At 41.9% G+C, this 25,400-nt stretch overlaps 1 protein-coding gene across 2 annotated transcripts in view; it reads left to right on the top strand.

Annotated features, from left to right (window-relative positions):
* The first annotated feature begins 791 nt into the window (after positions 1–791).
* The window catches only part of LOC139392499 (activated leukocyte cell adhesion molecule a), a 62,504-nt gene continuing 37,895 nt past the window's right edge, over positions 792–25,400 (top strand). The window contains exons 1-2 of one of the 2 annotated variants that reach the window (XM_071140495.1): positions 792–1,500; positions 25,228–25,334. In XM_071140495.1, the coding sequence (XP_070996596.1) occupies positions 1,443–1,500; positions 25,228–25,334 (165 nt within the window). In that variant the 5' untranslated portion in view covers positions 792–1,442. The remainder of the gene's footprint in view (positions 1,501–25,227; positions 25,335–25,400) is intronic. The other variant, XM_071140496.1, reaches the window with a different exon arrangement.

Raw genomic sequence — 25,400 nt, 5'->3', positions numbered from 1 at the left:
TGGCAATACTAAAGTGCCTATAAGAACATCCAATAGTCAAAGGTATATGAAATAAATGGTATAGAGAGAAATAGTCCTATAATTCCTATAATAACTAAAACTTCTTACCTGGGAATATTGAAGACTCATGTTAAAAGGAACCACCAACTTTCATATGTTCTCATGTTCTGAGCAAGGAACTGAAATGTTAGCTTTCTTACATATTGCACTTTTACTTTCTTCTCCAACACTTTTTTTGCATTATTTAAACCAAATTGAACATGTTTCATTATTTATTTGAGGCTAAATTGATTTTATTGATGTATTATATTAAGTTAAAATAAGTGTTCAAGTATTGTTGTAATTGTCATTATTACAAATAAAATAAATCGGATGAATAATCGGTATCGGCTTTTTTGGTCCTCCTATAATAGGTATCTCGGAGTTGAAAAATCATAATCGGTCAACCTCTACTCCTAATATTGGATATGACTGAAAAATAATGTCTCAAAGACATTAATATCTGAACTGCACCTTTATTTACCAAAGTAGAGTACATGATCAGTGACTATATTAAATGTACTGGCTACAATGTGGGTATGCTTGGTAATAACTACGAGTTGCATCCTTCGCACAAAGTTATATTATATTCTACTCAATCCATAGGCTTCATTAATGCCATTCACAGGTTTGAAGTCGATACAACTGGCTATGATAGCTGAGGTTCATAACTAGGTTCTGAACTAATATGTATGCCAAACGTTTTACACAGATCGGCTACATAGCTAACGTTAGCTACACACCACACCCATAGGCATACAGGCTAGCCTATCCTCCACTACACAATAAGCAAGAAAATAGTTACAGTACCTAGCTACGTTACTTCATCTATCTGCATTGCATGGCAAATATCAGCAAAGCAAGATCACAAAATTGTACCTTACATTTGCAGTAAATGCTTTAGCTAGCTAGATTCTTCACATCCACTATTTCACAAGACAACAGCCTGGTTTTCTGAGGAGTCCCAAAAACATGAAACAGCACGAATTACAAGTTCATACTCGTGTCACAACACCCATAAAGCTAGATAGCTGGCTAATTTTAGCTAGTCAGCTAGCTTGCTAAATAAGGATTTTCAAAAACATATGCTTCATCATGAACTAACATGTTTTGCAGGACTCGTTACGACGTTATAAACAGGTACGTTTCCTTCCATGCTAGTATTTTTGTCAGACTACTTGGCTGAAGACATCTATCTAGCGTCAATTTCGTCATGGGAGCCAGCCCTCCCAAAACACACAGCCCTCGTACTCTCACCTGCTCATTCATACGTGTATCAAGCGCTTCTCTTTTCGGGTGTAGAGAAAACCGATCCTAAGCGACGAAAAACCTAGTCTTATTACTATTATAGCGTCAAGCTTATCACAAACAGGTAAATTCGAGAGGAAGAAATCTTTCGAAGGATGGATTCGACTGGCCGGTTCTTGCTTTCCCTCGTCACTGCTGCTACTTTTCTACAAGGTATGTAGAGCGACTTACACAAGTTTCATATTTGATGTAGCCTATTTGAACACAAACAACATGGTGTAATACGTTTTTGTCCAAAGTGACACATCACACATTGAATCAACGTTTTATAGTCGGACCATTAAAAAATATTGCAATATAAATTTGAATTGACATTAAAAAAAAATTCACATTCGTTTCTGAACTTTTAAATGAAACATTGTTTTTGGCCTAATAACGATGATTATAATAGACAAAGTGATACATAGCAGAAAGTCGACCACAATTGAACACCAGCGGGAGTGCACGTGTGTTGCCTGTATAGGAAGCCTATGTACACTAGGCTACAGTCGACTGATGAAATAAACTTCTGAAACGAGACACACTCGTCACATTTTGTGGTGGGGTCTAATTGTTGAACGTTACCGTTAAGTGGACTGAATGTTAAATGTTACGTTAGAGGGCCATGAACAGTACCTAGTAATGCCTAATGCGACTTAATTCCTGGTGGACTGCTCTCATTCATTGTTGTCTATCGCTCTGTGAACGTACACGAGTTGGCTAGCGAATCTACTGATTCGTCTCGATCTCAGCTTTCATCTAATATCAAGTTTTTCCCTCCTGTAATGAACACGGGTTTTGTTTCACATCTTAAAATTGTGTGCGTTTTTTATTTTTTAAATTCGAAATAAAACGAAGGGACGTCTTCCATATCGCTGTGTTGACTCTTGCCTTTGCAGCTTGTTTTCCTGATATGTACCGTTTCGCCACAAATGTATGGACTCCCGAGCCTCCCATGGCTGTACATGTGTAACCCGATACCGCAGGGAAGCGGGGCTGTCAGTCACCACTGTAGTGAAGCGAGTTGGCCTAACATACGTTCATTTATAAGCGAATCACCTTGATACGCCTTGATAAAACAATGACGTTATAATGAAATTTAAGGTTTTACAATCAGACTTGTATATAGGCGCACCCTGTTCTAACGCAAGCCTACTTTGGGATGTTGATGTGAGCAAATCAACAAGTAATTTAGAACTTTATTTCAATCTGTCGATAATTTATCGTTATTTATACATTTTATTAAGTGTGGCTATTTTTGGTTGCGACCACTTGTGCGTGTTCATATCTCCATTGTGTGCGTGTTTTTGGAAAGGAGGATATATATTTTTATAATAGCATTCAATATGAATTGAATAAAATGGCATGTGATGTAATTGAAATGCAATGCTTAAGAATATACGTTACTACAGCAACATAGTGTGTCACGGAGACGAATTCATTTGAATACGTTAGCCCTAACCCATTTGTTTTGTGAAAAAAAGAGTTACAGCACCTATTTTCCATCCCTTATCATTGGCATCATCTGTCATTCCACACTCCTGCTGTTAACAGCACTGCTCTTTGTTAAAGGGAGAGGGGGTTGTCTGGACATTTGACTTATCAGGTTAACCAACTGACCCATGAAAGGTGGGCACCAGAAGTATTTTGGTTTGATTTAAGCTATGCTGAAAGCCACACCAGGCCACTGATGACACGATGGATGATGTTTGAAGTTGTTTGAAGTCGAGCCTCTCAAGAATAGTAATAGAAAAATTGTCAAGTCATTGTACTTTCTTTTTTGTTGTTGTTGCTGAGAAGTTTCATGGCATACTGGCCTGATCTGTTAAGTTACAGAGTTGCGTAGTGCCTTACAGTATTTCTAAGTTCAAATGACATTTGACTGACATGACATTTTATGTTACACTGAGGTGGTTGCATTTTCCATTGAAACTGGAAAAAGTATAACTACAATTCCTTTGGGATGTGTGTTAGTGGAAATATGTTACATAACCGTCACAGATGTGTCTCGTTGAATGTAATGGAATAAAACTTCACTTGACAAGGCTGCTGGTGATATGTTGTAGCTGACAAGATAATGGGTGTGTTATCCGGCTGCGTTTTACTGTACCGCCAATTGCTTTAGCCTCAGGTGGAAAGAGTGCTGGTAACGCCAGCCACCTCGCCCAGACATGTAAAATGGCATTGGTTTTCCGTTAAATAAAATCAAATAGTATTAGTCACACGCGCTGAATACAACCTTACAGTGAAATGCTTAGTGAGAATATATACAGGGAGTTACTGGTACATAGTCAATGTGCGGTGGCTTCCCTTTGTAGTCTGTAATGGTTTGCAAGCCCTGCCACATCTGACGAGTGTCAGAGCTGGTGTAGTGCGATTCAATCTTAGTCCTGTATTGACGATTTGTTTGATGGTTCGTCGGAGGGCATAGTGGGATTTCTTATATATGCCGGGTTAGTCCCGCTCCTTGAAAGCGGCAGCACTAGTCTTTAGCTCAGTTCGGATGTCGCCTCTAATCCATGGCTTCTGGTTGGGGTATGTACGTACAGTCACTGTGGGGACGACGTCATCGATGTACTTATTGATGAATTCAATGACTGAGTATTAATGCTAAACAGGACAGTGGGGGAGTTTCCATCAATCACTGGGGCAGTTCATGTGATGGTGTTGCTGGTATTTTACCTTAAACTCCCAGCACCTCTAGGAAAGTTTAGTGTCTTTTTGAAGCACCCTCCTGTCTGTCACAGGACTTAGAAATAATAGTTTCTGGCCTCTCAAATTGTTCCATGTTCTTAAACAATTGGGGAACCACAACCAACTTGACCACTATCTTGTCGAAACACCACTATTGATGTCATGTTCCTGGTAAGAATGGGGAATAACTAGAGGCATGGGCAACCCTCCCTCTTCCCTTCCCTTCATGTGAGCAAATGCATGATTCACCAGTAGCAAACTAGGAATGCACTTTGGTCTTCCATTCAGAGCGACATAAAGTTTACTTTCGGTGATGTCATGGGTAAAATGTAATTTGACTGCCTGGGAACATGTGATTGTATCAAAGTGGGGAAGTGAAACACTTTGTTTGCTCATGTCTCTGGAGACTAAGCTTTGCTTAAGTCCACCATGCCAAGAAGCGACTCCGTGGGGAAATACAGGCTCCAGCAGCAGAATGAAGGCAGTGGAATGTACTCATGTTTTCATGCCACCTCATTTTGATTTGAGTATTGAATTGCTTCTGGGCAAAAAGGGACATGGAGTGAAACCCCTGGCCATCAAAGGCTTTTATAGTGAATTTCTTTGGCCATGTCACACACTCATCTGCGGTGATGCTCAACCGGTACCCCCCCCCCCTCTCCGTTTCCATCAACGGCCAACCTGGCAATTAAAACAATGTTTTCAAAGTTTATAATACTTTTTCTTCACAGAGTCCATTGCTGTTGTACGGAAGAGGCTTAGAAATAGTTCTTGGGGGCGATTGGATTAATAGTGCTTCTTGGTGGAGCATTTTAACCGAGAGTCAGCGTTTGCTGAGTATTGTTCTCGAACTCTGAAGGTGCAAGGTTGTTCATCCATGGCTCCTCAAATCACACAATGGACAGAAGTGTGTTGCAATATTTGGATAGATGAGCTTTAAATGGGAGCAAGACTCACCTGAGTCCTACACACGCAGTGCTTTATCAGGTCATCAATGGCCATCAATGACAGAAGTTTATAAAGTTTGCAGCCTTCCTACTTGCAGCTGTCACCACACACCTTCTCGGACTGCTGTTATTAGAATTGGATTGTGAAAACCTCAGGGCGACCTGTCAACGCACTTAAAAGGAAATCAATAGCCATCAACGAAATCTAAACTGGACATGGACTCCCGTGCTGTCGGGGAGGGAAAGGGCGTTTACTACTTCCTGGAGTGAAAAAAGTGGTGATTATCACAGTCTTAGACGTCAATCAACGGGTGAGCTTGCTATGAGCTGTTCTTGAACTGAGTGGGATTAATGAGGCACCTGCCACACACGGATCATAATGAGAGACTGACAGGCAGTCAACAGTATTGCTCTCTCTGTGTTCCATGTCATGTTGTCAGTCTCAGCAGGCCAGCGACGCACACGTTTCCAGACTCAGGACTGGAGTTCAGTTGAAAGCTTCCTACATGGAAATTTCTAGTCAGTGGCTACATACTTAAAGTGCCCTGCATACAGGCTTTTAAAAGCATATTTTAGCTCATTACAGGCCAGGTAATATAAATGTATTGATGTGGTTGGGTTGGAGGATTACCATTAATCAACTCAATGACCCTCTGGTACCGGCTGTTTGCTATTTTACCTAACCATTTCCTTGGCTCTCTTATAGTGTATCCATTGTTTTCAGTGTCATGATGTCATTGAGGAGCAGATTCAATGCATGAGCAGCACAGCCAATGAGTGTGATGTGAGGGTAGGACTCCACCACTCATCCACCACTCCACCTCTCATTTTAAAGAAAATGTATTTACATCGGCGTGGTAATTAGTCATGGTGCGATTGGACTAGACAGTACAATTCAACATGTCTGAAGTCACCTTAGAACACAATTGTTTTTGTTCCACTCTTTATGACTGTTAAAATGAGATTACTTTTGATTGCTTGATTTTTACATGGTCGGACACATCATAAATTATACACACTGTCCACATCCGCTTCTCTGAGCAAGAGACCATATGTCTGTAAGACCGGAAAGCCAATGAAGTGGGCACCTTTTACACCACATGCTTGTTACGGCCTCATTATGAGTGTGTTAAACATTCACCAAAGTCAGAAATTCTTTACTCGTGAATTTCTTGTCAATTATTCATGAAATTTGATGAATCGTTGCTGCATAATTTTCTCAGAACTCCTGTCTCAGTCCTGTCTCTGTAAATAGCTGGACTGAAACGAGCGTTTTTTATCAGAGGCTGTGTGTGACTCATTATCCTGTCATATTACTGTTGCCAAAGTCTCTATAGGGTTGCAGCCAGGCACATTCAGCCACAAGTCTTGAAACAAGTCTACATTGTCAGACATTTGCCTTGAGCACAATTTTTTGTTTCTAAGCTGTTTTTGAGCAAACCCTTAAGTTTTGTAAACCTGTCACGCAGAAGAGGCATTTTGAAATAAGTGTCGTCACCTCAGAACCCTTCTGGAAGTACCTTGGATTCCCTCATTGTCTTCACTTTCCTGTCATGAGTCATGCTTTAAATGTGTTCTCTAACCAGAAATACCTGTACTGCTACATTCTTGCCATCGTAGCCATGCACTCCTATCTTGTTGCACATTTTACATGCCACTGGTCCTCTCTCACTTTCTGACTAAAATGGTCTTTGTTAGAATGTTTAAGTACCAGTGCTATTAGAGAAATGACTGACAGAGTTATTAAATGCAGGGCCAAAAGGGACGTGTTCTGGATACGATGACTGGCACCTTATTTGCAATGCGGAAAATTAGATGTGCCTTTTGCCGATCTCAATCCCACTTCGGGCCTTGGCAACCATTAACTCCGCTATTGACTGTGTTGCCCTCTTATCGGAGTGCCTGGGTGCCGCAAAAGACTCACGCCAATGCCATAACCTCGGTTCAGCCCCGACCGTGGGATAACAAATTGGAAGGAACATGTTGCTCCACACAACATTCCACTGAATACATTTTGGTGCATAGGAAATGGCAGCTCAATATGAAAGAGAGCACAGCATAAATCTAGAAAAGTACATTTCCTGAAGAAATTGAGGTATGCTTGCTAGCTTGTTTTTAAAGTATTTATGGTTGTGAAATAAGTTGTAATGGTAGTGACTGATTTTTATAGTTGGAAAAAGTAGGTAGATGAAAAAGATGGTTAAGGTTTTAAAGAATTGGAAGTTAGGATACCTAAACGTATGAATGTCGGTCTTGTAGCTTAAATGGCAAAGAATAGATGGATGGAATGATCGATTGATTACTCAGCAAGCACACCTAATAAACCTTTGGGCATTTCATATTGAGTATTGGATGTGCCACGAGCCATTACAAAATCATTCCTTTTCCCGTCTTTCCTGTTGCTTAAGGCTGGAGGAGAAATTGTGGGCAATAAACTGTCTGATTCATAGATACCTCCACCGTTGCACATTTCATTCCAAGTGAGGGGTTTGATTATCTTTGTGGATTATTTAACATGAAATATCCTCCCAGTGAAATAAGTCTCATTGGTTTTCCTCATCTTTTTCCAAAGAATCCTGGAGTGATGAGCAGAGCTGTGAACTGGCTCTGCTTTTCTCCAAAGAGGAATACTACAAAGCTGGACTTATGCGTTAGCCAGCTAAATTGCCCAAATATTCTGAAATATTTTTTTTTTTTTAAAGATAAGATTGAACTGGGGATGTTCTAATTGACTCAACAACCAAAACGCATATCAAAGTTGATCTTTCTTAATGAACCAGAAAATCAATAGTTTATTTCTGGTTTATCAAAGTTAGTTGACTAACTCATTGATCTTGCTTTGTAGTATACCCCTCTGCCTGTCTTCCCAAGCTAGTTTGCTTATAAATAGTCCTGGCAGAGGCAATACATCAAACTGTAGTGTGTGTGTGTTAGTCATCACACATTGGAAAGCCAAACACTCATGCTTTCAGATGTCTTCACACACATTGACGTGGGAGAGCCAGCTCCTGTCGTGGAATAATATTCTGGTCAGCGTAAGAATGTTTGAGTCCCATATCAAAGGCCGAGGCGCTCTGTTATTTTTTACACCTTTTTATCTGTGACCTAATCCTTTGTTGCACCAAATCGACATGGCCTTGTTGTTGTGGGGAGATACTGCAATCAGTTTGAGGACATGCATGAATGAAGAGCGGGTTCTGGGATGAGATAAGGTGATGGATGGTCAAAGGGGGATTATTGGTGAGTGTTACGCACGCCTCTATGAAGAGGGAACGCAACACCCTGCTACAACTAAACTCTGTGAAGTGAAAAAGGTATGGACTGTAGGTGCGAGTAAGAATGACTCGTGTCAGTGGTCCGCCCAGGTCTTACCTAGTGTGCCTAGACAGTGAATATACTACGGGTATATGTATGCCCGCGGGCCTCTTGCCTAAACACTCCCAAGGTGCCTTCCCCTTCTCCCCCTGGGAACAAATGAAACAGAATATTAAACAATTTCACAAACAAACTAAGAAACAAAGGACATCAAATAAGCTCTATCTGAGCAACAAACTCACAAAACATACCAACTTCCCAGCAATGAACTCCCAGCAAATCTCTCTATCACAAACAATCGCTCTGCAATGACCTCCCAGCAAATCAACCTCCAGCAAATCTCTCTAGCAAAATCTCTCTATGCAATGACCTCCCAGCAAATCTCTCTCAGCAATCCCTACCTCCAAAATCTCTCTCTCCTGAACAGAACACTGGCTTTTATATAGCTTCAGAATGAATGTAACTGGAGACAGCTGTGTCTTGACGAGGGGGCGGGGTCAGCTCTCCAATTAGCCCTGGAGTCGACCAATCAGCTGCTTGAGGGATTTCAGGAAGCCATTTCCTGAAATAAAACACATGCAAATACACAAACTACAACACATAAACTGGGGAACGTAACAGTGAGTGTGTGTGTTTGTGCATGGTTCTAAAGTAAGTATGAACTACTGCTAGTGAAGGCTTGTATTTCCTCTAAAAATGTTAGCAATAATTTATTCATGCCAATAGTACCTCTTTTGATCCAGTGTCATTGTCTTCATATCAAATATAGCTCTACCTTGGATCTATGTTGGTATGCCACCAGTTTTATTAATGAACTCAATGCCACTTCACTACTCATGTTATCACACTCCGAGGATATCTTCCCAGCTCTCCCTGTCCTTGACTCGCATTGTAAGATTCCAGGGAGTTTTTCTTCACTGGCAGGTCAGCAGCAGACACTCCCTGGTGCTCCGTCGCTAAATCCTGTTTGCAGACCTAGAATTTAAAACGTGTTCCCGTCAACTAACAATGACTAGTGTTTTTTTTTTTTCCCCCCACAGCTTCCCGAGGGTTGATTCATATGTCGCTTCTCACTTTCACAATCTTTCATTGGGAATGACGCTCACCTGTATCAGGTATAGGTGTCTTTTAGGATTTTTATCTTGGACTCAATGAGTACTGTTACTTGCACACGATAATGTGATTAGTCAGGTTAATATAATAGTTTGTTTAAAACGTTTACATGCTTTGCAAGAAGAAGGATTTCCCTAATAATCCTGTTTCCATGGACACATCTCAAATCAGGCTACTGAAGGGACTTTTGATTAAAGGCTGTTTAAGCTGTTTATAGGGGCGGCAGGGTAGCCTAGTGGTTAGAGCGTTGGACTAGTACCCAAAAGGTTGCAAATCCCCGAGCTGACAAGGTACAAATCTGTCGTTCTGCCCCTGAACAGGCAGTTAACCCACTGTTCCTAGGCAGTCATTGAAAATAAGAATTTGTTCTTAACTGACTTGCCTAGTTAAATAAAGGTAAAATAAAAATAAAAAATATGCCCAATTTTTTTTAAAGATTGCTCAGGAAATCAGGTGTTTTAATTGGTGTATGCTTACTTCGATTATGACCTTAACACCAATTAAGAAAAGCAGAGGAAGGTGACTATTGCCATACTTGGCCTTCAGCCATAATCAGTTTAATATTGAGTTATTAGTGTGCATGTAAACGTAGTCAATGCATCTGAGGCTAAATGTCCAATGACAAATGCCCCATAATGAAGACTGTTTAGGCCTGAAGGCCAAGTATGGCAATAGTCACCTTCCTCTGCTTTTCATTTTTGAATGTGCACTCTAATTTAATAAATGCAACACTTTTGAGTGAGTCCTGTTGCAATTTATCGCAGGCTGTAGGGGAAACAGTCCTTCTTTTAATTGACTCAGGCATGTTTGATATAAACATCTCATTAGCATATTTTTATTATATTTGGGGGAGTGCCTTTGCATAGACCCTGAGTCATTCAAGAGTGGTAGCTCAAATATAAACCCACCCCTCGTTACCAGAAACACCAACTCTCTCCACTTTGCCTTAACGCCATTTCATTGGGCGTTGGCAGAGCTTTTTCTCCCCATGTTCTCAAGTACAGTCCCGTGTGGCTCGGTTGGTAGAGCTTTTTCTCCCTGTGTTCTCAAGTACAGCCCCGTGTGGCTCGGTTGGTAGAGCATGGCGCTTGCAATTCCCATGGGGAACCAGTACGAAAAAAGCAAGTCACTCTGGATAAGAGCCTTTGCTAAATGACTAAAATGTGGTTGTGAAGTTTGCATTGGGTGGTAACAGAGGCTCTTTTCCCAGGGTCCCCGGGTCCCCCAGGGTCTTTTCCCAGGCCTCCATGGGTTTGTCTTTGTCAGCGTGAGCAGATGGCCCATTCTGATGGACCTCTATCCCCTGATAAGTTATCGTCAGTGTTACTGGGGTAGGGGATTTGTATACTTGGGTTGGGTGTGAGGTTATGGGGATTCAGGGAGGTGGGTGCCGGTACTTTGGCGATTGGATGACCTCTGTCATCAACATGTGCGCACACACACACACAGGGCTGCTCTGGCCAGTGTCAGTCACACCTGTCCCCTCAACGCCCCTTGTCCAGACAGAGGTGGGCATCTGAACTTAGAACTGAAGCCTGGACAACTATCAGCTGGCCCTGACAACCCCGCTCACCTCCAAATACTGATTTCATTCATGGCGTCCAGGCAAGGCCTCCGTCAGTCACACACCTCTCATTGTTCCGTCCTTGTCTTATCCGTCCCTCTCAAAGGCTCCTTTATGGGCCTCAGTGACAGCACTGTCTGGGGCAAGGTCATATTCCCCTCGTCACTACACCCTCCCTCTCCCATTTGACCTCTCACTGTAAGCATGCCCTTGCTTTTAGATTGAGGTGTGAACAGACAAACGCACCCTGAAATAGATTGAGATTGCATTTCTGGGTATAGATACGAATATTGTCTGCTTTTTCCCCAGCTCCATTAGTTAATTTGATACAGGGAGTCATCTGATTAATCTGTGGTTCTCATCTCAACGTTGGTGTGAGTCCGGATTTTTGACCTTGGCCGCACGATCATAGGGGTTGGCTTTTGGAATCGTTAACTGTGGGGACTGAGTGATATCGTTGCTCGTACATTTTGTCAGGGTGGGATCTCATTCTGACATGGTCATCGATGCTAATCTTCTACTAGGGAAGCAGGGAAAAGACTGCTGTTCTCTCTGCAGGACTTTTCATTCTGCTAAGATTGATGTGGTCTCCAGGGTAAGATTTCTCAAAGTTAACCCTCCACACCCAATTTGGTATAAAAATAAAAGAAACCAACAGACACATTTCCCCCCCCCCCCCGTAGTCTTTCAAGTCCCTTGTTTGTTATCGGTTGTCAGGTCCTAAGTGCTGGAGCTTCTTGCCGAGTTGATTTGAAGTCTGAGTGGGAGTTCTGAGGAGAACCATCCACAGTCCTGTCCGCAATGACAAGCGCTTGTTCCTCAACATGTAGGCTCTGTTTAGGCTCTTTAACAACTGTACACAGCTCAGATAGGTCAAGTAGACTGTTTGAGCTCCCCCGTATCTCCCTCCTTCTGGCCAGGGGCCCAGTGTCTCTGACGATGAACATGTCAGCGGCTTCAGCGCTCCGCCAGTGCAGGAAGCACTTTCACCTCTTGCTCGTTTGCTGGAAAGCATCACTTGGCAGCCCATTGCCCATTAATATCCACTCAGATTAACATGGAGCGCTAGCGTGAGTGCTTTGGCCCCCTCGATGCGCTCTCCCTCTCCCCTTCCTGTAATGGCCCCTCCCCTGGGCGGATGCCCATGCGCACACATACAAACACATACACACACTTAAATGCATGCACACAAACAAACTAACCCTAGTGTTCCCTGAGGAGAAGTTTCCAGGGTGTATACAGTGCCTTGCGAAAGTATTCGGCCCCCTTGAACTTTGCGACCTTTTGCCACATTTCAGGCTTCAAACATAAAGATATAAAACTGTATTTTTTTGTGAAGAATCAACAACAAGTGGGACACAATCATGAATTGGAACGACATTTATTGGATATTTCAAACTTTTTTAACAAATCAAAAACTGAAAAATTAGGCGTGCAAAATTATTCAGCCTCTTTACTTTCAGTGCAGCAAACTCTCTCCAGAAGTTCAGTGAGGATCTCTGAATGATCCAATGTTGACCTAAATGACTAATGATGATAAATACAATCCACCTGTGTGTAATCAAGTCTCCGTATAAATGCACCTGCACTGTGATAGTCTCAGAGGTCCGTTTAAAAGCGCAGAGAGCATCATGAAGAACAAGGAACACACCAGGCAGGTCCGAGATACTGTTGTGAAGAAGTTTAAAGCCAGATTTGGATACAAAAAGATTTCCCAAGCTTTAAACATCCCAAGGAGCACTGTGCAAGCGATAATATTGAAATGGAAGGAGTATCAGACCACTGCAAATCTACCAAGACCTGGCCGTCCCTCTAAACTTTCAGCTCATACAATCAGAGATGCAGCCAAGAGGCCCATGATCACTCTGGATGAACTGCAGAGATCTACAGCTGAGGTGGGAGACTCTGTCCATAGGACAACAATCAGTCGTATATTGCACAAATCTGGCCTTTATGGAAGAGTGGCAAGAAGAAAGCCATTTCTTAAAGATATCCATAAAAAGTGTTGTTTAAAGTTTGCCACAAGCCACCTGGGAGACACACCAAACATGTGGAAGAAGGTGCTCTGGTCAGATGAAACCAAAATTGAACTTTTTGGCAACAATGCAAGACGTTATGTTTGGCGTAAAAGCAACACAGCTCACCCTGAACACACCATCCCCACTGTCAAACATGGTGGTGGCAGCATCATGGTTTGGGTTTTCTTCAGCAGGGACAGGGAAGATGGTTAAAATTGATGGGAAGATGGATGGAGCCAAATACAGGACCATTCTGGAAGAACCTGATGGAGTCTGCAAAAGACCTGAGACTGGGACGGAGATTTGTCTTCCAACAAGACAATGATCCAAAACATAAAGCAAAATCTACAATGGAATGGTTCAAAAATAAACATATCCAGGTGTTAGAATGGCCAAGTCAAAGTCCAGACCTGAATCCAATCGAGAATCTGTGGAAAGAACTGAACTGCTGTTCACAAATGCTCTCCATCCAACCTCACTGAGCTCAAGCTGTTTTGCAAGGAGGAATGGGAAAACATTTCAGTCTCTCGATGTGCAAAACTGATAGAGACATACCCCAAGCGACTTACAGCTGTAATCGCAGCAAAAGGTGGCGCTACAAAGTATTAACTTAAGGGGGCTGAATAATTTTGCACGCCCAATTTTTCAGTTTTTGATTTGTTAAAAAAGTTTGAAATATCCAATAAATGTCGTTCCACTTCATGATTGTGTCCCACTTGTTGTTGATTCTTCACAAAAAAATACAGTTTTATATCTTTATGTTTGAAGCCTGAAATGTGGCCAAAGGTCGCAAAGTTCAAGGGGGCCGAATACTTTCGCAAGGCACTGTATATGACTAATTAGAAGTCACCAAAGAGACATTATATATGGCTCTCCTTAGACTGTTTGGGTGGCTTCTAAGGTAGATAGTAGGAAGGTTATGTAGCTGGGTATCGAGTTCATAATTATAGCTCCAGATCGAGGCACTCACGGCTTTCTCTACACCACCTGGACGGTATATATTAATCACATCCTGATATGGGCTCCTCTGCTTCGAACTATCCTGACAAATCTGCGAACTGCATGGTGCCATGAGTGTTTGCATGTCCCTGTGTCTCGAGGTGATAAACCAAAATAAATGCTCAGTGTGTTCAACCTTGTTTTCCCCTCTCCTGTCTACTCCTCTCTCCTATCCTCCTTTGTGTCAGTTTCAAACACTCATTGAAGAAATAAGAGGCCGTTTCATCTCTCCGAATGGTAATTAGAGAGCATTCAGGTTTCACTTTCTTTTTTTTCTTCTAGTAAATGAAGTGCAGAACGTGTCCCATTGCAGATCCGCATTAGTGTCCAGACATTTTGGTGCCTAGACATTTGAAGGCAACTTGCACTTGGCAGAGTATAAATGAACGTGCCATCTCCTGGGTATTCTACTACTCCTCAGGGCAGGGGGAAAGGACCGAGGAGGTCACATCTGTGTGTGTTCTCTTAAGGTGTGGTGAAAGTAACCGCAGCATTCCTACTTCATTCATGTTTGTATGTGTGCACATTTGCATATCCTGTTACACACCGATTAGTCATACATAGCAGCACCTTCTCGATGTTCCTGGCGGTGGAGAAAAGGACTGCCTTAAAGTCCCCCCCCCCATCTGTATTGCCAACCAGATGGAAAATAAGGAGGGTGAGCTGATGTTGTCTGAGTAGATGCTTGTTGAAAACACTGTCAGACAGGGGCACTTCACTGCTGCCGTTGGTTATTTTTTTTATTGTTGACCTTGTTGTTTTATATGTCCTGGGAAAGGTAACACGCCAACTTTAAATTAAATCCCAAGTTCAAGAACATTGGGAAACGGCGGCATTTCAAAATGAAAAAAATAATAATAATAACACTGAAAGATGTGACCTCATTCACCTTTTTATTTTCGTCCAGGCATGCTAACACGCTTCGTCAGAGCATTCAACGCGCCAGCTGTTTTCTAAACTGTATCTCAGTAATTTTTTTTCTCCCTTTTTATAAATGCATTTCATGCAATTCTGCGTAATTTTACATGACTGCTGATTTTTTTAAATATCGCACTTATGATCAAAATGACAGGCTAATTTGACACTGTCACACCGAAAAGCTTCCCAGTTTCACTGACTCACCCAATGATACGCAGCTCACTCTCTGGCAATGCGCTCGTGCCAAAAGCCTACTTATTTTTGCGCAATCGGCCTATTTGGAAGTATGTAAAAATATTTAGTCTTCACTTTTCATCAGGGGCGTTTTGCTTTCCAACCTGTGTTTTCTGGCTATTATATTTTAAATATGGCAAAAGCCTGGTTTTGTCTGCATGCTGTTCACTTACAGATTTTCTGCACGTTCCCGACTGTAGGCTGTCTTATTGGCTATACACGCAATCCACAGCTCTGCATTTTTTTTTAACAGACAGCAGTAGTTCTGTAACTTCAGCAAATGTATTTACATTTTAAAGGGTGCTGTGATTCTATAAGAAAATAAATGATAGTGTTGCTGCACGTAGGCCAACCAGACAGAATATTGATGATGTAAATCACATGTTAATCAAATGTTATTCTGAAGTGGTAGTAATGTTCATATTTAAACTAGGTAGCGTGCATGTTTGGATACCGGGCTGGCGTAATCTCCATACAGGGTAGACTGGGAAATAGGCACAACCGGCTGCACGCAAGCTCCGTACAGGGCAGTTGGCAAACTATATATTACTATAACCTCTCTAGGGTATGTGGGACGCTAGCGTCCCATCTGGCCAACATCCAGTGAGATTGCAGAGCGCCAAATTCAAATACAGAAATACTCATTATAAAAAATCAGAAAACAAAACACATTTTACATGGGTTTAAAGATGAACTTCTTGTGAATCCAACCACGGTGTCAGATTTAAAAAATGCTTTACGGCGAAAGCATACCTTACCATTATTTGAGAACATAGCCCAGTTGACAAATTATTACAAACAGTAACCAGCCAAGCTGATCTTAATATGGTTGCACTCAAGACATTCATTTACTCAAATGTTCCTTTTGTTCGATAAACTCTCTTTATATCCAAAAACCTCTGTTTTGTTCAGTAATCCACAGGCTCAAACGCAGACAAAAAAATCCAAATTGTATCTGTAAAGTTCATAGAAACATGTCAAACTATGTTTATATTCAATCCTCAGGTTGTTTTTAGCCTAAATGATCTATAATATTTCAACCGGACAATAACGTTGTCAATATAAAAGGTAAACAATAAATGCACTCTCTCGGGGTTGCGCATGAAAAAGCTCTGTGACAAGTCAGGGTCCACTCATTCAGACTGGTCTTACTCCCTCATAAGAATACAAGCCTGAAACAATTTCTAAAGACTGTTGACATCTAGTGGAAGGCATAGGAACTGAAAATTTAGTCCTAAATCAATGGATACTGTAATGGCATTGAATAGAAAACTACAAAACCAACAAAAGAAAATACTTCCTGAATGGCTTTTTCTCAGGGTTTCGCCTACCAAATCAGTTCGGTTGTACTCAGACACTTTTTTTTAACAGTTTTGGAAACTTTAGAATTTTCTATCCATATATGCATATAACGGCTCGAGTAGCAGGCCGTTTTAATTTGGGCATGCTTTTCATCCAAAATTCCGAATGCTGCCCCCTACCCTAGAGAAGATGATAAACTATATAATACCCTTATCTGTGCGTGTGCCTGTTGACGGGTAAAGCACCAAACCAGGGGGGTGGTATACCAATCAAACCCCCTCTCAAAACATACGAGGAGTATCCGTAGCTAACAAACAGAAAATCATTCAGGAGCCATTGTGGTCCTGGTAATGGGGGTGGCTGACAGTAGTTCACCATTATCCTAATTTATGGCGAAAGGTAGAGACAGAGTGGCGCTGATGCAGTGACCCTATATGACTCAGCCCTTTCTAGTGCTTGGTACGAGTCTACAGCAAACACCATTCCTCTTCTGGCTGTGCCGGGTGGAGATTATAACTGAACACGGCCAAGATGTTCAGATGTTCATAAATAACCAGCATGGTCATATAATAGTAATCACAATCGAGCTTCCCTTCCAACTCCAAACTACACCTAAATTATAGCCTATGGAAACTAATTTCACACAAATAATAAGAATAGATGTGGCCTAAATAAAATATAAAATTGATAATAGTCTGATGGGTGACTTGTTAATTGAGAATGAAGAGACTGATGACCAGCCGTGCGTTGGTAAAGAAGGGAACGGAGCTTACCAAAAAGCATCCTACAGAGGTCCATGGAGGCCAAACGTTTTGATTGCAGGCTTTAAGGTTCCTAATGAACCTAGTTTTGCCAATGAACAAAATATAACTTTTTCCTAGAATAACTGTGGCTCCATGTGTTCCTCATGTGAGTACTGGCTACAATCAGCAATAGCCATTTGGGGAAAATATCCGTTCTATTTTATTACGTTATATTCTTACAGTAAAATACTGTAGGCCTATTTTAAATGTGTATTGATGTAGCATCACCATCTATTTTGCAAAAACAATTACAAACCAAAGTTTAGACTACATATTCATTTGACAGAGGTAATGAACTGGCAATTGATAAAACAGGACCATGTTTACAAAACAAGTGGTTCTGAGCTTATGCCAGTATTACACAGGTAAGCTAATGGTTACAGAAATAAGCAATGCAGACAGGCTCTATAGAGTTCTATTATCTATGTGAGTGACTGTCCAACACACCACCACCTGTTGGTATGTTGGGCACCTACCTACTGACCCAAAACATGTTTTTTTTTCTTTCTCAATAACTACGTTTCCATCCACAGTTTTTCTGTGAGAAAAGTCAGCAGCACCACCCTGCATTCCACTGTATTGTAATGTTTTTTAAAATTGTGTAACTGCCTTAATATGGCTGAACCACAGGAAGAGTAGCTGCACCATTGGCAGCAGCCAATGGGGATCCATAATAAATACCAAGATCCAGCAACCTCGCACAGCCATTGATATCCAGCAACTTCGTACAGCCATGGAAGAGGAGTGGGACAACATTCCACAGGCCACAAGCAACAGTCTGACAACATTATGTGAAGGAGATGTGTTGCGCTGCATGTGGCAAATGGTGGTCACCTCAGATACTGACTGGTTTTCTGATCCACTCCCCTACCTTTTTTTTCCCAGGTATTTGTAACCAACCGATGCATATCTGTATTCCCAGTCATGTGAAATGCATAGATTAGGATGTAATGAATTTACTTAAATTGACTGATTTCCTTATATGAACTGAAACTCTGTAAAATCTTTCAAATTGTTGCATGTTGCTTTTATATTATTGTTCAGTGTAGTATCAAAAAGAGCAGATTTTGAGGTCTCCAAAACACGTACCTTTGCCAAATGAAAATGGAAGAGATAAGCTCTGTCAAAATATCACAACCACCTTTGCGACCCATGCGTGAGCACGCAGCAGCATCACCTACAGTGACATAAACTAATTGAAATACTATTGTGTTCTTTGAAAGCTATTTTTACCGAAGTCTTTCATAAACACAACCAAAGGACAATTTTTCTGATAGCAGATATAAAATAATTGTTTGACTTTTAGAATGTTGCAGTCAAATGGCTGCTCATTGATGTAGTAGTAAGGGTTGTAGTGAGGCCCAGCAGTTTAAGTGTTAAAGCCTACATTTTGAATTCAGAAAATCCATGGCCCATAAGTTAAGACATGCATGTTCATTTTGTGTGTTTGTGTGTGCTTGTGAGCATGTGTGTGTGCATGAGCATCCACATTGCTAAGTGCACATATTAAAAGACAAATACCAGACACTATGCAGGGCACCGGGCAGGTTCTGTGCATTTGGAGGGAGGAAATGTAACATTCTTACCCTTGTGATATAGACCTTGTTATTTTTCCTCCCCTGTCTCTGGTTATGAGGGCTAGACTAAACAAACAGTGGGGATCATGACCTTCTGTGCCATTCGGCTACCAGCAATAAGTCGGGGCTTGATCACTTGCAAGGCAGTCTTCTTCAGATGGTGCCCACACACAATTGAGGATGCCTGGTCATTCTTTAAAAGTAACTTCCTCACCATTTTAGATATGCATGCTCCGTTCAAAAAATGCAGAACTAAGAACAGATATAGCCCTTTGTTCACTCCAGACCTGACTGCCCTTGACCAGCACAAAAACATCCTGTGGCAGACTGCAATAGCATCAAATAGTCCCCGCGATATGCAACTGTTCAGGGAAGTCAGGAACCAATACACACAGTCAGTCAGGAAAGCAAAGGCCAGCTTCTTCAGGCAGAAATAGTGCATTCCTGTAGCTCTAACTCCAAAAAGTTCTGAGACACTGTAAAGTCCATGGAGAACAAGAGCACCTCCTCCCAGCTGCCCACTGCACAGAGGCTAGTTAGCACGGTCACCACCGATAAATCCATGATTATCGAAAACTTCAACAAGCATTTCTCAACGGCTGGCCATGCCTTCCTCCTGGAAGGCTGGGCTTGACAATCTGGACCCTCTATTTCTGAAACTATCCGCCGCCATTGTCACAACCCCTATTACCAGCCTGTTCAACCTCTCTTTCATATCGTCTGAGATCCCCAAGGATTGGAAAGCTGCCGCAGTCATCCCCCTCTTCAAAGGGGAGACACCCTGGACCCAAACTGTTACAGACCTATATCCATCCTGCCCTGTCTAAGGTCTTCGAAAGCCAAGTCAACAAACAGGTCACTGACCATCTCGAATCCCACCGTACCTTCTCCTCTGTGCAATCTGGTTTCCGAGCCGGTCACGGGTGCACCTCAGCCACGCTCAAGGTACTAAACGATATCATAACCGCCTTCGATAAAAGACAGTACTGTGCAGCCGTCTTCATCGACCTGGCCAAGGCTTTCGACTCTGTCAATCACCACATTCTTATCGGCAGACTCAGTAGCCTCGGTTTTTCTAATGACTGCCTTGCCTGGTTCACCAACTACTTTGCAGACAGAGTTCAGTGTGTCAAATCGGAGGGCATGTTGTCCGGTCCTCTGGCAGTCTCTATGGGGGTGCCACAGGGTTCAATTCTCGGGCCGACTCTTTTTGCTGTATATATCAATGATGTTGGTCTTGATGCGGGCGATTCCCTGATCCACCTCTACGCAGACAACACCATTCTGTATACTTCTGGCCCTTCCTTGGACACTGTGCTATCTAACCTCCAAACGAGCTTCAATGACATACAACACTCCTTCCGTGGCCTCCAACTGCTCTTAAACGCTAGTAAAACCAAATGCATGCATTTCAACCGTTCGCTGCCTGCACCCGCTTGGTGCTTGTTGCTGTCATTATGCCAATGGTCAAATGGGGGCCAGAGGAGGATTTTCAGATCTTCTGAAGTTAATTTGGATTGAGTGTTAGATATGAGTAATTACAGAGAGGACTGCAGGCTAGATGGTTGACTGACTTGCTAGAGTCTATCCGAACTAGTGTCAGGACACTGAAATGTGGAAATACAGGTAACTATCAAAAGAAAGGAAAGACCAGCATCAAGTGTCTTAAGGGCGTTGGGCCACCACGACCTGCCAGAACAGCTTCAATAGATTCTACAAGTGTCTAGAACACTATTGGAGAGATGGTGGTGGAAAATGCTGTCTCAGGCCCCGCTCCATAATCTCCCATAAATGTTCAGTTGCGTTGAGATCTGGTGACTGACACACACACCATTTAAACCCCATATGCTCCTTTGAGAACCCTCTTTCAACATCACTGAGATCTCTTCTAATCATGGTAGCCAAAATAATGGGGACTGGAAATGTTTATAAATGTCCCTTGTTGATGAGATGTTAATTGCTTAATTAACTCAAGATCCCACCTGTTTGGAAGCACCTGCTTTCAATATACTTTGTATCCATAATTTACTCATGTTTCTTTTATTTTGTGACCAACCTTAGCAATCCTCCTCTCTCTTAGTTTGATCAACAAAAGCATGGCAGGGAAGAGGGTCTTTATGTCGGTAATGGTCTTGCAACCTTTGCTGAAAGATTTATCTTTGTGGAACGGTTTGACCCAGCATTATAGAGGGCATTCTGTGAGTCTATTGGCGGCATGCAAAGGAAAGTGATTGAAACTACTTTGAGTGTTGGAGGACAGGGAAAACCCCTTAGAAATTTACATTTTATTTACATATGTGACTCACCACCTGGATTCGGTCTTATGTAGTACAATTTGAAATGGTGCTTTTTACATTATATAAAAGTAGAGACTCAGAGCTACAAAATGGAATATAATGCACTGCATTGTTGAGGAACAATGGGAAAGTAATTCTGCTTTGAAGGTTGATAAATTTGTAAACTCACTTTTGAGAAAATGGCCTTTGAATGTTTTGGGATCTGCTGAAGAGCTCTTCGTTGTCTACACTCATTCAGCATCGTTCACACCCTCTTAAGCTTTAGCCCCACCCATCTCGTTTCGCCCTCGGAGCGTTCAGAGCGCACACTTGATTTGTGTACCTATGGATAACACGAAAACAGCCTAACCAGCTCTGCGGGCACATTATTCCATTTCTGTTAGTCACATGTCTGTGGAACTTGTTCAGTTTATGTCTCAGTTGTTGAATCTTGTTATGTTCATACAAATATTGACCTTTTTTTGCTGAGTTTATATGGCATACCAATCCGAACTCCTTTCTCGGCATGTCCAGCCCACTCATTATCTCAGCCAATCATGGCTAGTGGGAAGATTGCCTCCCTTGTGCAGCTAATCCCTTATTCCACATAGAGACATATTTTTATTTTGACAGGTGAAATCATTGGATTTGTTTTTAGTTATTCGCACACCTGTACAACCACATGAAGGCAAACTTCCATCATATTTTGAGCCTGTAATTAAATTATTCAAAAGCTGTCAAAGTACATTTCTCAGTATCGTCATTCTGAATAAGTTCTAAGAAATCACGAAACATTAATATTAGATGTGCGTGAAGCATGGAATGAGTTAAACTCTAGTTCTTTATACAAATCCATATAGTTTACTTGTAATTTGACAGCAAAGAAAGATTGTCCACCGACACTTTCCTCATAGTACAAGTATAGTATGCGCTTGAGGAAATAGTTTAAAGGGTATAGGCCATGCAAATAAACATCTGTTCCCTGGTCAAAAGCATTCAATCACCTGTACAAGATAAAAACCATAGCACTTCTCAGCCAGAGCAAATCCGTTGGGCACAGACATCAATCAGTTCAACGTCTAGTTTTGATTTACATTTGGTTGAGTTGTCAACTAACGTGAGTTCAACGTGAAATGAACAAAACACTTCACCAGGTCATTGGATTTAGTTAAACGTTGGTTAAAAAAAAAAAGACAAATGCCCTTACGTTTTGAGTATTTACAAATCCTATTAGTTTCCCACGTTGATTTAACGTCATCACACGTGGAAATGACGTGGAAGCAACATTGATTCAACCCGTTTTAAACCAGTGGGAACAACCCCATTGCTGCAGGTCAGAATGAGTTGCCAGGGTTTGTTTTTGAGGAAGGGCAGTTACTAGTCGGAGAGTATTTTATTTTTATTTGAATGCACACACTTTCATGGGCTTACATGGAGCACTAGGCTGACTGCACAAGCTGCTCCTATCATACTTGGAGATTTTTCCCTCCAATTCCAGACAGCTCAGCATGGGGTTATCAGAGGGCAGCTTCATTTAATTCTCGGATGAGACTGGGCTGTTCAAACCAGACCAGCATTCCCGGTTCGCTACATTCATCAAGTGCACCTAAAGTATTTTGAAAGAACATTTTGAGCCAGGTCTGGAAAATGTCAAGGTTTACTATTTTGTGAAATACGTTTTATTTTGTGTAAGTGGAATTAGGAGAAAAACAGTTGGTTAGAATCCATTTTGAGTCCCTCTCACATTCTCACTTTGAAAGGTTAGCGTCTTCTCAAATTCCAAGCAATAAAGTTTGATGTATATCTTTGACTCAAACAATGAACTTATTGAAGGGACCTTGAGTCAGACACTCACACCACTTCCTCAATTGACTCTTGTGCATTTTAGCAGTTATATTTAGAGTACTCTTAACTATAAGCTCTGTGCTGAATTGTCTTGTACCTCGTGTCTTATATTAAGTGACCAAAATCACATGCGCCTATTTTCTTCATCAGCACCGTAATACACTTACGCATGGGATATTGAGAGTGTAAATAGAATGGGAACATGAGGCTACTTAGGCAAGGGCAAATGCCACTTTGTCTGTGTACTGTTGATTTGTGTTGGGATTTCCAATAGCTTATTGCTTTGGTATGACCAGAATTTGAACTCTGAATTTGCTCTGCTTCTTTGGCATAAAAGCTCAAAGACAGCAAGGAACCTATAGAAGTGGTTGGAGCGAGAAGATCCCTCCAGTCCTGCTCCCTGTGACCTGCGCCATTCATCTCCTCTCCTAAAGCTGTCCAACTCACTGCCTGGCGGGGCCTCATTGTCACCATGGCAACCTCTACCATAGGGCCTGCTGTTTTCCTGGAAAGAAATGGTTACGGATGGCAGTGTGGCTCAGCTGCCTCGTCAGGGTGTTGGACCCTAGCTTACCACTGTCACATATTACTCACAGAGAAGCACTTTGAAATGGAAACTGTTTGGTTGGGAAGGTGCTACACATAGGATTTGCACACACAATTTTTGCATTAAATTATATTGTTTCACAGTAATACTTACCAGCCAGTGTACTGTTTGACTGTGATATTTGCCTATTGATTTCTACCGCTGGAGTGGCATCTGTTGTCAATCTGGGAGCAAAACGAAAGTTACTTTCGGTTTAGGTCCACCAGCTTCCACAGTGGTTTTTGTCCACCAGCTTCAAACAGCTGTTAAAACTATATTTGTTATTGTAAAGATATTTTACAGGAATCTAGATGGTACAATGATTCCCTTCACTATTCAGTGCTTGTTTTTTCACATAAACTGAAATTGAGCGAACAGGATAAATCAATAGGCGAATATCACAGCCAATCACAACACTGGTGGGTAAGTAATACTGTGAAACACTATCATTCCACTATTCGCGCCAGATACGCTACATGACCAAAAGTATGTGGACACCTGCTTGTCGAACATCTCATTCCAAAGTCATGGACATTAATATGGAGTTGGTCCCCCTTTTGCTGCTATAACAGCCTCCTCTCTTCTGGGAAAGCTTTCCTCTGGATGTTGGAACATTGCTGCAGGGACTTGCTTCCATTCAGCCACAAGAGCATTAATGAAGTTGGGCACTGATTTAGGTGATTAGGCCTAGCTTGCAGTCTGCTTTCCAATTAATCCCGATGGGGTTGAGGTCAGGGCTCTGTGCATACCAGTCAAGTTCTTCCACACCGATCTCAACAAACCATTTTTGTATAGACCTCGCTTTGTGTACGGGTGCATTGTCCTGCTGAAACAGGAAAGGGCTTTCCCCAAACTGTTGCCACAAAGTTGGAAGCACAGAATTGTGTTAAGATTTCCCTTCACTGGAAGTAAGGGGCCTAGCCCGAACCATCAAAAATAGACGCAGACCATTATTCCTCCTCTTAACTTTACAATTGCCATTATGCAAAACTCAGATTTGTCCGTCAGACTGCCAGCTGATGAAGCACAATTCATCACTCCAAAGAATGCGTTTTCACTGCTCCAGAGTCCAATGGAGGCAAGCTTTACACCACCCCAGCTGACAGTTGGCATTGCGCATCGTGATCTTAGGCTTGTGTGTGGCTACTTGGCCATGGAAACCCATTTCATTAAGCTCCCTACAAACAGTTATTATGCTGACGTTGCTTCCAGAGACAGTTTGGAACTTCGTAGTGAGTGTTGCAACGGGGGACAGACAATGTTTTACGCACTACGTGGTGGTCCTGTTCTGTGAGCTTGTGTGGCTTACCACTTCGAGGCTGAGCTGCTGTTGCTCCTAGACGTTTACACTTCACAAATAACAGCACCTACAGTTGACCGGGGTAGCTCTAGCAGGGCAGAAATTTTACAAATTAAATTTTTGGAAACCTATGACGGTGCCACGTTGGTTAGTGACTGAGCTCTTCAGTAAGGCCATTCTATTGCCAATGTTTGTCTATGGAGATTGCATGGCTTTGTGCTCTATGTTATACACCTGTCAGCAAGGAGTGTGGCTGAAATAGCTGAATCAGCTAATTTGAAGGGGTCCCCACATGCTTTTGTATATATAGTGTATGTATATTATGGACATTTTCTGAAATTACAATGCCATTTTTTGTGGAAAATCCTGTGTTGCACTTTCAACATATTCTTAAATTTTTTGTTTTTCAGTTCGTAGCACAGTAACTGTGCTAGGCTTGTACGGAGAGACGATCGAAGTGCCGTGCAATAATGGAGCTGCCAAGCCAGTGGATCTTATCTTCACTAAATGGAAATATGTAAGTCTTCTTTTTACTGTCATTTGTCTCCCATTGTCTGTTCCAGATACAGATGTAGGTCATCTA

Source organism: Oncorhynchus clarkii, chromosome 33 (assembly GCF_045791955.1).
Source record: "Oncorhynchus clarkii lewisi isolate Uvic-CL-2024 chromosome 33, UVic_Ocla_1.0, whole genome shotgun sequence".
In the NCBI taxonomy this organism is placed as follows: domain Eukaryota; kingdom Metazoa; phylum Chordata; class Actinopteri; order Salmoniformes; family Salmonidae; genus Oncorhynchus; species Oncorhynchus clarkii.
The sequence above is the reverse complement of the archived record's forward strand: the minus strand, read 5'-3'. Positions and strand labels throughout refer to the sequence as shown.